We start from the raw sequence: 14015 nt of genomic DNA, 5'->3' as shown, positions 1-14015 counted from the left end.
CATATACAAAGGTTTCCATCATGTCCCCCTTTCCCTTCTTACCCCTGTAACATATATAAAGGTTTCATCATGTCCTCCCTTTCCCTTCTTCCTCCTGTAACATATATAAAGGTTTCATCATGTCCCCCCTTTCCCTTCTTCCTCCTGTAACATATATAAATGTTTCCATCATGTCCTCCCTTTCCCTTCTTCCTCCTGTAACATATATAAAGGTTTCATCATGTCCCCCCTTTCCCTTCTTCCTCCTGTAACATATATAAAGGTTTCCATCATGTCCCCCCCCTTTCCCTTCTTCCTCCTGTAACATATATAAATGTTTCCATCATGTCCTCCCTTTCCCTTCTTCCTCCTGTAACATATATAAAGGTTTCATCATGTCCCCCCTTTCCCTTCTTCCTCCTGTAACATATATAAAGGTTTCCATCATGTCCTCCCTTTCCCGTCTTTCCTCCAGACTATACAGATTCAAATCTTTAAGTCTTTCCTGATATGATTTATCCCTCACACCCTCCACCATTTTTGTAGCCCGTCTTTGGACCCGTTCTATTTTATCAATGTCCTTTGTTAGATGAAGTCTCCAGAACTGGTCACAGTATTCCAGATGTGGCCTCACCAGAGCTCTATACAGCGGGATCACAATCTCCCTCTTCCTACTGGTTATACCTCTAGCTATACACCCCAGCATACCGTTATATATATATATATATATATATATATATATACACAGCCCAGCATACCATTATATATATATACACCCCAGCATACCATTATATATATACACAGCCCAGCATATCATTATACAGTATATATATATACACAGCCCAGCATATCATTATACAGTATATATATATACAGCCCAGCATACGATTTGCCTTCCCCACCGCCTGGTTGCACTGGTGACTCATTTTAAGGCTGTCAGAAATCATTACCCCTAAATCCTTCTCTTCTGAAGTCTTTTCCAACACAGAACTGCCGATGTGATACTCGGATAGAGGATTCCTCCTCCCCAAGTGCATTATTTTACATTTGGAAACGTTGAACTTCAATTTCCACTGTTTGGACACTTATCTAGCAAAGATAAATCGTTTTCCATATTACTGACACCTCCAGGAATATCCACCCTATTGTACACTTTTGTGTTGTCAGCAAACAGACAAACCTTACCTACCAACCCTCCTCCTATATCACTATCCTTACCTACCAACCCTTCTCCTATGTCACTATCCTTACCTACCAACCCTTCTCCTATGTCACTATCCTTACCCACCAACCCTTCTACTATGTCACTATCCTCACCTACCAACCCTTCTCCTATGTCACTATCCTTACCTACCAACCCTTCTCCTATGTCACTATCCTTACCCACCAACCCTTCTCCTATGTCACTATCCTTACCCACCAACCCTTCTCCTTTGTCACTATCCTTACCTACCAACCCTTCTCCTATGTCACTATCCTTACCTACCAACCCTTCTCCTATGTCACTATCCTTACCTACCAACCCTTCTCCTATGTCACTATCCTTACCTACCAACCCTTCTCCTATGTCACTATCCTTACCCACCAACCCTTCTCCTATGTCACTATCCTTACCTACCAACCCTTCTCCTATGTCACTATCCTTACCCACCAACCCTTCTCCTATGTCACTATCCTTACCTACCAACCCTTCTCCTATGTCACTATCCTTACCCACCAACCCTTCTCCTATATCACTATCCTTACCTACCAACCCTTCTCCTATGTCACTATCCTTACCTACCAACCCTTCTCCTATGTCACTATCCTTACCCACCAACCCTTCTCCTATGTCACTATCCTTACCTACCAACCCTTCTCCTATGTCACTATCCTTACCTACCAACCCTTCTCCTATGTCACTATCCTTACCCACCAACCCTTCTCCTACGTCACTCTCCTTACCTACCAACCCTTCTCCTGTCACTGTCCTTACCTACCAACCCTTCTCCTATGTCACTATCCTTACCCACCAACCCTTCTCCTACGTCACTCTCCTTACCTACCAACCCTTCTCCTGTCACTGTCCTTACCTACCAACCCTTCTCCTATGTCACTATCCTTACCTACCAACCCTTCTCCTATGTCACTATCCTTACCTACCAACCCTTCTCCTATGTCACTATCCTTATCTACCAACCCTTCTCCTGTCACTGTCCTTACCTACCAACCCTTCTCCTATGTCACTATCCTTATCTACCAACCCTTCTCCTGTCACTGTCCTTACCTACCAACCCTTCTCCTATGTCACTATCCTTACCTACCAACCCTTCTCCTATGTCACTATCCTTACCTACCAACCCTTCTCCTATGTCACTATCCTTACCTACCAACCCTTCTCCTATGTCACTATCCTTACCTACCAACCCTTCCCCTATGTCACTATCCTTACCCACCAACCCTTCTCCTATGTCACTATCCTTACCCACCAACCCTTCTCCTATGTCACTATCCTTACCCACCAACCCTTCTCCTATGTCACTATCCTTACCCACAGGGGAATGATGGGGGTTGTAGTCTCACTATTCCAGCTGTCAGAGCATGCTGACCGCTGACCCAGCAGGACGACCTGAGGTGTCCCACCACGGGTGTTGCTATTGGTTACACCCTTTGCAAAAGCCTTTACTTATTGTAAGTAAGTGGTGATGAAGTAGTGATAAAGTTTTGCCACTAGATGTCGTATATACACTCAGTTGAAGTATGGAAAGGGTTATTTATTTATGTGTTACATGGATCTGTGAACCTATAGGAGTCTCTCTTGTTCTTCTGTCCTATCACTTCTTACTTTACTTCTTCTGTATGCACCCTTCACCCACTCACTCACATTGTAGAGGACGGACACAAGCTAAAACGCTCCCTACAGTGGTCCTTTTGGGCCCTTGCCCTCAGCCAGGTCCCCCTACTTTAAGAGTTAGTCTTAGCTGTGTCTTGTCTTGCTTCCTCACCATACAGGAACCTGACTAACAGTTTCTCTACTTATCTACAAGTAACGCTACACAACACTATGCAGTGTAAAGCCTTTCACAGGAGAGGACAAGTCAGATTATCTCAACCCACGCCATGGACTACGAGTGTCACAGTGCAGGACAGTATCCACAAAAGCCTAAGAAAGCTAGGAACTCATCCGGATAGAGCAAAGTTGCTAAAGCCTAGGAACTCTATCTCGCAGAGTGGTTGTTAGCAGGAAACCCTCAGCATTCCGCTCATCCCAGGTAACAAGGTCTGACGCCTTGTGTCACCTACTAGGACGGGTCACCCAACACTGGTAGGGCACTAGGTGGTGAGAAGACCCAAAGGTCAAAAGAGGGGCACAAGTATTCTCTTTCTTCTCAAGTATTCTTCTACCTCATCCTCCAACATCCCGGAAGAGCACAGTACTACTTGGGTTGGGGCTGATTCTTCTGTATACCTCTCAGCACGCAACTCACTCAGCACGACTGTACCCCTTGCTGTACTCCTAACTCAGATCTGGATCCTGTATTGTCAAGTGTATTATCAAGTGTACTTTGAAGTGTAACATATCCAGTCAAGGCACAGTTGTATGTTCTGCTGCACACAAGTACTTTCAAAGAGATTATTTATGGTAAAGAGACTCTGTGATTCTTCACCCCGCACCAACATAGCATACACACAATCCTTGGGACATTTCCCCTTTTTGTGGGTGTCGGTACCAATAGTCTGGGAGGATCACTACACCACTCTGGCCCATCGTGATAGCAACCCAAGGGATCCCATAGCAACCCAGCAGGCCACTGGCAGGCACTCAGCTTGCTTGCCATGTCTTCTGCTGTGTACTCTATGATAAGCCGCACTGCTGCACTGCTTATCATAAAGTATCGAATACTAGGGAATCCTGGTATCGAACTGTAAATATGCCCCGAGAATCGATAGTAGTATCGATTTTTCTCTCCTCACCTTCAGGACTGCACCACAGGAGTTAACTCATCCCCTAGGGACAGGAAAAGCACTAACACAAGAGGTAAAAAGCCCCTCCCCTTCCCACAATCACCAGTGCTTTTCCTGTCCCTTTAGGGTCAGAGGTGGGGGATCCGTCATGAAGAAGAGGGGACCCCCGGTATATTCACAAGAAATCTTACCCCTCAGCCAGGTCGATCGAGGTCTGACCTCCTTCCTCCCTGGGAGCAGCTGTGGATCTCGGATCCAGGGTAGGGGGATGGTCCGGTCCGTCCCATTCCCGGTGTGCGCGCACAGACCAAATTGACCAGCCGCCAGGTAAGTAGATGTCGGGAGACACTGAGGCCGTAGGACTGCCTACGGGCTTTTGCGGCCTAGTTGCGGCCTACTTCCGGTTCGGACGAGCAGGCTAAGACATCCGGCTGGTCACGGCTGGTCACAGTGACGTCCTCACGTTACGTGGGGGCGTACTGACGTCACACTCCGGAAGTTCCTGCATCTTCCGGGCGCCGATTTGAAACACTGGGACGGCATAAAAGGAGAGGGGATAGTTTGTCTGGTGGGGTCTGATCGGTCAGGATGGAGTCCGCTTCTTCCTCTGCAGTCGCTGCCACGACTGATAAGCCTCCCCATGTGTCCCATCTTTTCCTGGGTCCTGAAAGGTAGCAGGGAAAGAGCAGATATCAAAACAGAGCCCTATCAAGCCCTAATGTGTAGGTAAGCCGGCTCTCACAGCGGGGCACTCGTCCTATTAAGGACGACTCCTAACCCCGAGCTACCCCTTGGAGCATACCCTACATTAAAAAAAAAAAAAAAACTTAACACGTCTGACCCCTACCAAAGTACCACTCCGATGTCTGTATGTCGTATGTTTCTGCCAGATTAATGGCGTCATCAGGGAGGGAAACTAGTATGGGGGCACAGAAGATATATGCAAAAGAAAAATATATACAATAAGGGTCAAAGCAATACAGGTAACCTCCTTGCAGGGGCAAAGAGAGGTGACAGCCCACAGACCGCCATCCGGAGCTAAATCACACTGAGTAAATAAACACAGCGGTCATGCTGCAGCGGCAGCAGAGCGTATTCACCAGTGTGAAGATTAGGGAAAGGGGGGTGAGGGGCAGTGGCTCCTTGAAGGATTTTCTAGGATAAGGAATAAGGACAAGGATTCTGCCCAGAGGGAAAAATCCAAAGCTCCCCCTGCAAGGAAATGTGACCTGTAATAGTCGGCTGTCCTCCTCTTAGGGCCCTATTCCACAGTAACGATAATAGGCCGAATCGGCCCCATTCAGCCCGACTCGGCCGATTATCGATCGGTGAAATAGAGAGAACGATCAGCCGATGATTGTGTCATCGGCTGATCGTTCATTTAGGGCCAGACCTAAAATCATTGTTTCCCCACCGTGCATCGCTACGGTTGAATAGCGGTACACGGCGGGCGACCGACGATTTGAGAAGCAGCAGCAGCAGCATACATTACCTGTCAGGTTTTCCTCCCCGGGCTGAGTGGCCTGTCAGCTGACCGGCCATTCTGAAGCTAGAGCGCGCGGGACCCGGGGAGGAAGACTGAGCGGAGCAGAAGACCTGACAGGTAATGTATGCTGCAAGGGCTGCAAGGACATCGGTAACGATGTCCCTGCAGCCCTCGCTCAACGATCATCGGGCCGTGGAATAGGCCCAGTAAATGAGCGGCGATCTAGCAGATCGGCGCTCGTTTACATCGTTGATTGGGCCCTCCTCGGCCCGTGGAATAGGGCCCTAACAGAAAGAACATCTGCTCCACCTGCATTGGAGACATAGTTAAGGAGGCTAGATCATCATTCCTGGCAGAGGCAAATGATGAAGAACGAAATAAAAGCGTCACAATCTGTTCCAGCTCCTGTGGTTGCGCCACTTACACCAGCCCCTTCTGTGGTTCCTATTGTACCTCCAGTGGTGGCTCCTGCTCAAAACCCCATCCCCTTAAACGTAGCCCACCCAGATCCTTTCCCGGCTAGTGTTTCTGGGGATTCTACCAGATCTAAAAGGCGTAGATCTTTGTCACCAGAGTCCGAATGTAAGTCGGGTCAGATATCGGACTCTGTGGTTATAAGTAAAGAGGAGGTGGAAGTGGAGGAATTTGTTAAAAGATGCTTCTTTCCTTGGGAACGTACAGGGCCCTTTATAGAAGCAGTAAGACATGCCCTAGGTATGGAAGAGATTACCCCTAAAGATAAATTCTTTGCAGGTCTAAAGACTAAGGAAAAAACTGTTTTTCCCATTCATGAGACCCTTCAGTCCCATGTTCTTGAAGAGTGGAAAGAACTAGAGAGAGGGTTTGCTATTCCCGAGGAGATCAGGAGGAGACTACCATTTAAGGATGAGGACAACACTAAATGGGATGAAACACCAAAAATTGATGCACAATTAGCAAAGGTCTCCAAGAAAATGGTGCTCCCCTTTGAGGACTCTTCTTATTAAAAGGATCCCATGGATCGCAAAACAGAAAGCTTTTTAAAAAAATCATGGGATACAATTTTCTTTTTTCATTAATAATAACATTGCAGCTACCAGTGTAGCGTGTGCTATGCATGTCTGGATAGAACAATTAGATGATAGTTTTAAAAAAATCCTCCTAAAGAAGATATCTCTGATTCTATTTTGCTTCTGAAGGATGCAGCGGCTTTCTTGTCCGATTCATCTGCTGAATCAGTAAGAGCAGCCTCCAGAGATGGAGCCCTTACTACTGCAGCCTGACGGGCATTATAGTTAAAGGATTGGTCTGGGGACAACATATCCAAGTCAGTTATGTAGTATCCCTTTTGAGGGCAACTATGTCTTCGGAACAGCTTTGGATAAAATCTGTGACAGATCCTCAGATAAAAAGAAGGCTCTACCAGAAGGTATACCATCAAAGAAGAAGGAGCCATATAAGAGACCAAGATACCAGGACCAGACTAGAGGGAAAGGTAAAACAGGAGGTTGCTGGAGTTATCAAAAGGGGGGTAAAAGCAAGAATATTTTTTACAACCCCAAAAGCTTCCAAGACAAACAATGACCATAGTTGGGGGGAGACTGTTCCGGCACGGGGAAGCCTGGAAGCAAATAACTCAGAATTCCTGGATTCTGGACATTGTTTATCAGGGTTACAACATAGTATTCACCCAGGAGTCTCCTCCCAAGAGATTCCTGATCTCCCGCCAGTCATCCCCACATCTCCAGATGGAACTCGTAAACAGTGTAAAAAAGCTGATTCTTTCAGAAGTGGTGTCCCCTGTCCCAGTGAAGGACCTGGAAAGAGGACATTACTCCAACCTGTTTCTGGTGAAGAAACCGAACGGGTCGTACAGACTGATCATCAGCCTAAAACCCTTAAACAAGTTGGTGAAATACATAAGATTCAAGATGGAGTCCAAAAGATCTACTACTTCTCTTATCTCAAGAAACGCAGTGATGGCATCTATCGATCTCACAGATGCGTATCACCATATTCCTATTCATGCAACGTCTCAACCCTGCGGATGGACGGTAAAGTTCAGCATTTTCAGTTTAAAGCTCTTCCTTTTAGGATATCTTCAGCTCCCAGAATTTTCACAAGTGTCATGGGAGAAGTGGTCTCCTACTTATACTTGAGGGATAAGCATTGTTTGTTATCGGGATGACCTTCTTTTGATTGCAGATACTCCTTAGAGGCTTCTTCAAAATCTAGAGGTGGCATCAGACCTTCTAAGGAACCTGGGATGGCTGATAAACGAACAAAAATCAGATTTAGTTCCAAGCACCCAGAAGGTATTTATTGGAATCCTTTTGGATTTTTCCAGACAAATATCTTTTCTTCCTACAGATAAGAAGTTATCTCTAATAGAGAAAGTAAACATCCTTAGGAGGAAAAAATCATGCAGAATCCATGAAGCCATATCCTTTTTGGTATCCTTAACAGCCTGCATCCCAGCTGTACCCTGGAGCCAGGCCCACTTCAGAGTATTACAGGGATACTTTCTGTCTGGAATCAAAAAATCGGTCTGGACAAATTAATGTCTATTTCTCCACAGGTTCTCAAATCTCTCAAATGGTGGCGATGTCCAGAGAATCTCTCAAAGGGCATCCATTGGAATCCGACCCCAGGATTACGATGACCACGGACGCAAGTTTGTCGGGATGGGGAGCCCAAGTAGAAGGTGTTCTCCTGCAGGGTCTATGGTCCCAAGAAACAAGGACAAGGTCTTACAACTACAGAGAGATGTTGGCAGTCTGGATGTCTTTGAAACAGCCAGAAGCTACACTGAAGCATTGTCACGTTCAAATCTTATCAGACAACATCACAACAGTCGTTCATCTATGCCATCAGGGCAGTGCAAAGAAGAATGCCCTTCAGGACATCTCAGCCAAGATCTTCCATTGGGCAGAGGAGAACATCTTATCACTCAGTGCCACGCATCTCAAAGGCTCAGAAAACGTCAGTGCGGATTATCTGAGCAGACATGTGGTGCATCCAGGGGAATGGTGCCTCAAGGACAAGATCTTCCTGCAATTATCCAACAAATGGGGTCACCCACAGGTGGACCTGTTTGCCAATGCACAGAACAGGAAGACTCTGAACTTCTCTCTGGATCCAAGAGATGGTGCCATGGGGAAAGATGCGTTATTCCAACCATGGAATTTTAGCCTAGCGTATGCCTTCCCACCAATTCCTCTGATACCAAGAACCCTCAAAAAGATTTTGAAGGAAAAGGTCTCGGTAATCCTCATTGTTCCATTCTGGCCAAGGAGATCTTGGTTTAAGCTTTTTCAGAATCTTGCAGTAGAACCCCCAGTCCACCTCCCGGAGGAGCCGGACCTTTTCTTTCAAGGCCCTCTCTTCCATATAGATCTTCGGACACTCAATTTATCAGTATGGAACCTGAAAGGTGCATGCTCAGAAGTAAAGGACTTTCTGAAGAAGTAATATCTACAATTCAGAAAAGCCGGAAGCCTGTTACAAATAAAATTTATTTAAAAGTCTGGAAGGTGTTTTCGTCCTGGTGCCCCTTTAAACCACCCTTTTCAGCAGAACCAAATATTGCATTAATACTTGACTTTCTCCAGGCAGGTCTTATGAAAGGTCTAAAACCAGCCACACTCAGGCTATGTTCACACTGCGTATATGTCCGGACGCATATTTTCGCGGCCGGACATATACGCGGTAAACTCCGGCCGGGGATTTACGCTACTTGCGGCCGGCTACGTATGGAGCGCGAACTTACGCCTGCAGTCTACTTACGCTTCCCGAGCGCCCTACGTAGCGATCTGACAGTGGTCTTTTACTTGGAAATCTTCGCCTAGCCCCAGACACCCCACAGAACCTTTTGGATCGGCACAAAAAGCTGCAAAATGAAGAAATCACCACTCCGTACGGGACCACATGTTACGCTATGGGCGTAAGTTACGGCATTTTCGTCCTCAAACAATGGTCTGGTTCATTTTTTACGGCGCCGCGTACGATCCTCGCGTAAGTTCTTACGTAGTGTGAACTGTGCCGCCGTATATACTTTCCATTGTACGCAAACTACGTAAGTCTCCGGCCGCTTATTCACGGAACGCGCTACATCCGGAGACTTACGTAGTGTGAACATAGCCTCCAGGTTCAAGTGGCAGCCCTCTCCGCCATCTATGATTATTCTATCGCAGACCATAGGGGGGTTAAGAAGTTCATGAGAAGTGCACAAGAACAGTCTCCTATTAAAAATCTACACCCACCTTTGGATCTCAACACTGTGCTCGAAGGACTTACCCGAGCGCCTTTTGAACCTTTGGAAGAATCAGACATAAAGCTACTATCCTATAAAATGGCCTTCTTAGTTGCCATAGTGTCCGCAAGAAGAGTGTGAGAACTCCAAGCTCTTACTATCCGTGAACCTTATTTTTTCGTACAGGAGGATAGAATTGTATTAAAAACCGATCCCAATTTCCTCTTAAAAGTTGTCCTCCTTCCATCGATCCCAGGACTTCATTCTACCATCATTCTGTTCAATGATTTCATACATTAGATGTAAGAAGATCTATTCTCCAATACTTAGATGTTTGTAGTCCTTGGAGAGAAGACCAGTCTTTATTTATACAATACCAAGGTAAAAATAAAGGGGAAAAAGTCTCAAAGTGTTTTAGCATACTGGATTCGTAATGCGATAGAACAGGCATACAGTCTTCAGAACTTGACATTACCGCTGCAAATCAGAGCCCATTCCACCAGAGCTGTCTCTGCCACCTGGGCAAAAAGGGCTTACGCTTCAATAGACCAGATCTGTCCGGCAGCCACTTGGTCCTCTCCGCACACCTTTACGAAGCATTACAGACTACAGCTTCAAAGGACATGTAATAAACCAAAAAAGCAAGCCTGAAGAAAGAAAATGCTCAGCACATCCAAAATAATACACAAAATATGCTTTATTAAATATTTGCAGATTAAAAACACACAAAAAAGAAAGAAAAAAGCTGTATACAGCAATTAAAACCAACTACATAGAGGGAGACCCTAATACGTCAACCCTCAAACCGAGGTCCTCCACATGAATAAATCATGCTTTGAAGGTACAGCACCCCTCACTGGTGTCAAAATACAGGTATACAATGCATGCATAAGTAGTAATACAAAACAAATAACATGTGAAAATAAAACATACACACAATAACCTAACACATGCACTAATGTACAAACCAAAATGTAGAAATGGTGGAGGGATGAGAGTGACCCCGATGCTACCCTGCCCCCCGCGTTCCGTCAGCAAGCCGCTGACTTCATCAGGGGTCTGTATTTTGACACCAGTGAGGGGTGCTGTACCTTCAAAGCATGATTTATTCATGTGGAGGACCTCGGTTTGAGGGTTGACGTATTAGGGTCTCCCTCTATGTAGTTGGTTTTAATTGTTGTATACAGCTTTTTTCTTTCTTTTTTGTGTGTTTTTAATCTGCAAATATTTAATAAAGCATATTTTGTGTATTATTTTGGATGTGCTGAGCATTCTCTTTCTTCAGGCTTGCTTTTTTTGGTTTATTACATGTATTTTTTTCTGAAGTAGCTCGCACTCCATTTGCTATATTTCAATTTATTTAGTGTGCGCTCACACTATATTTGTTGTAGGTTCATTAGAGCTTCAAAGGAATGAAGACCTCACCTCTGGAAGGAAGGTTCTTCAGGCTGTTGTCCCACCCTAAGGTAAATGGTTGGCATTCTCCTGTGGTGCCGTTGTGGAGATAAGGAGAAAAAATGGTATTAGTCTTACCGGTAAGACTGTTTCTCCAATATCTTCACGGCTGCACCAACATCCCTCACCAATACTGTGTATCTAATTATTTATATTATTTAGAATTTGTATTAGAATTATATATATGTATGTGTATATATATATATATATATATATATATATATATTAGTACTCACGTGGTGCCAGAAGTTGTTATAATACACTGGTGATTGTGGGAAGGGGAGGGGCTTTTAACCTCTCGTGTTTGTGCTTTTCCTGTCCCTAGGGGAGGAATTAACTCCTGTGGTGCCGTCGTGAAGATTTCGGAGAAACAGTTTTACCGGTAAGACTAATACAGTTTTCGGCGCATCGTGCATCCCTAGTGGGTATATTAGTGGCACATGTGGTACGTAGTGGGGATGTTAGGGGCACATGTGATATATAGTGGGTATGTTTATGGCGCATGTGGTATGTAGTGGGTATATTAGTGGCACTCATGGTATGTAGTGCGTGTGTTAGTGGCACATGTGGTATGTAGTAGGGATGTTAGTGGCACATGTGGTATATAGTAGGGATGTTAGTGACACATGTGGTATATAGTATACGCTCAGGTTCCCTATATGGTTACTGCAGTTCTTGGGTTTTCTTCTTGTCTTTTATATTTTCTTCCTGATCATTTTTCCTTCTGTCTTTGTTACTTTGCAGGAGCTAAAGAAGAGTCCAAAGTAACAGAATCCAGGACAATTGGCCTCTCCAACCTCACTGCTTCAGGTAGGACCACAATAAATGGACACTGACCAGCTGTGGAGAATGAAGCGATGGTGATGACAGTGATGATGGTGACCATGATACTAATGGTGATGAAGATCATGGTTGTAGTAATGATGATGGGGTTAATAAAACAGGTTGTCATAACTGTATTAATGATGGAAGTAGTAATCATTATGGTACTAGTGGTAGTAATGAGCGGTTAGAGATTAATTGATTTGGAGCTAGAGACTTATTCGTGTTTGGAAAAGTCCTAATTTCCTAGAAGAGTTGTGTCTGACACACTGAGGTATCCTATGGCTGTATCCAATCCTTTCAGGCTCCCTATAGACACACAGTGACAGCAGCACAAACGCACCATCAAATGTTTCTGGGGATAGTAGCAGCAGGTTTGGTTTTATTAACTAGATAATAAATAAGTTCCTCCCTGGTTACGTCCGATGTCAGGTCAGCTCTGTACCGGCAGAGATAATATATAAACTCCTTCCCGTGTGTGGCCGGTGTCCAGTTAGCTTTGTCCTGTCCCAGCAGAGATAATATTTAAGCTCCTCCCTGTAGGTGGTGGGTGTCTGGTGAGCTCTGTCCCGGCAGAGATGGTATATAAGCTTCTCCCTGGCTCCTGGACTGGGCAGTAGCAGCCTGGTATTATTAGGCTGGGGAGGGCCAAGATAAATGCCCCTTCCTACCCTGGTACTACTAGGCTGCTTGGTTTTTACCTGGCAGGTTATGGAAAAGGAGGGATCCTGGGTAGGTTGTGCCAGGACCGCTCCTCCTACTTGTACATCTAGTATTTGTTATGTTGTATCCATTATTAAAGATGAGCGAGTAGATATTCGATCGAGTACAACACTATTTGAAATACATGTTTGTTTGTTTTTTAAATTCTCAATTTTATTAAATTTTTACCATTTTTTAAAAGGAAAACATTACATACCACACCCAATAGGGTGAAACGGTGCAAGTAGTAGGAACCCAAGTAAACAGAAGCAACAAAAAAGAGGGGGGGGGGGGGCAACAAAAAGTACTGACAGATGTGCTGAACCGAACAAGTGCACTCCATAGCTTCCTCTGGGAGAGGTCTTGCGCAGGTATGTAGGAGCAAGGAGCGTGCTACCACTCGGTCAGAGACCGAAGAGAAGGCACTGTGCAAACGAAAAAGGAGAAGAGGCAGAAAAAGAGAAGAAGAAAGGAAGGGGGAGGGAGGGATGGGCGGGGGGGGGAGTAGAGAGCAGGAGCCAGGAGAGTCTTGTATTCATCCATCTCGACAAACTGGTCCCAGTAGAACCATGTCCGAAAAAACTGCTTGTCACGACCATGCATCTGTGCAGTGAGATCTTCCATGTGCTTGATGTCCTCCACTTTGTGGATCCACATGGTGATGCTCGGGGGGTCGGGACGGCGTCAGAGAGCCGGAATACAAGCTCTGGCAACATTTATCAGGTGTCGGAGAACAGAGCGCCGGTAGGTCTTAAGGGAAATGTCCACAATGTGCAAGAGAAAGAGCGCTGGGGAGAAAGGCAGCTGCCGATCGGTGAAGGTGGAGGAGGTACGCCACACCTCCTTCCAAAAGGGTACCAATTTGGGACAATTCCAGAAGATGTGTAGGAGAGTGCCTTCCTCACCGCAGTTTCTCCAGCACAGAGGAGAGCCGTCAGAAAAAATCCGGTCAAGCCGGGTGGGGACCCGATACCAACGAGAAAGCAATTTGTAACCCGCCTCCTGGAGGCGAGAAGATATAGAGCAGGAGTGTGTACAGGTTAGAACTCTGTCAACTTGATCCGCAGAGAGGGAGATACCTAGATCTTCCTCCCAGGCGGTGAGAAAGGGAGGTGGTGGCTGTTCTGGTGGGGAGCCCAACAGGGAGTATAAGAGGGAGAGAGAATGGCGGAGTGGTCCCGAGCCCAGACAAAGAGATTCAAAGTGCGTGGAAGGACGGGAGAAGCCAGAGGGGTTCGGGAGGGAGCAAAGGAAATGGTGGAGTTGTAACGCCCTCCAGAACCACCAAGGGAGCTGGGTCCAAGAGATCCTTGAGGTCAGTGAGGGACCGCCACGCCGAGTCCTGGAGAAAAGTGATGGCTCGGAATGAGCCAGCTCTGAACCAAGCCCGAAAAA

General features: G+C 45.8%; 1 protein-coding gene across 4 annotated transcripts in view; it reads left to right on the top strand.

The window, feature by feature from the left end:
• LOC138794572 (T-cell differentiation antigen CD6-like) overlaps nucleotides 1-14015 on the top strand; it is a 141512-nt gene that overhangs the window by 58382 nt on the left and 69115 nt on the right. For all 4 annotated transcript variants that reach the window (XM_069973327.1, XM_069973328.1, XM_069973329.1 and 1 more), the window contains exon 5: nucleotides 11841-11906. In XM_069973327.1, coding sequence (XP_069829428.1) covers nucleotides 11841-11906 — 66 coding nt within the window. The remainder of the gene's footprint in view (nucleotides 1-11840; nucleotides 11907-14015) is intronic.

Source organism: Dendropsophus ebraccatus, chromosome 6 (genome assembly GCF_027789765.1).
Source record: "Dendropsophus ebraccatus isolate aDenEbr1 chromosome 6, aDenEbr1.pat, whole genome shotgun sequence".
In the NCBI taxonomy this organism is placed as follows: Eukaryota; Metazoa; Chordata; class Amphibia; order Anura; family Hylidae; genus Dendropsophus; species Dendropsophus ebraccatus.
This window is presented reverse-complemented; position numbering and strand designations above follow the sequence as displayed.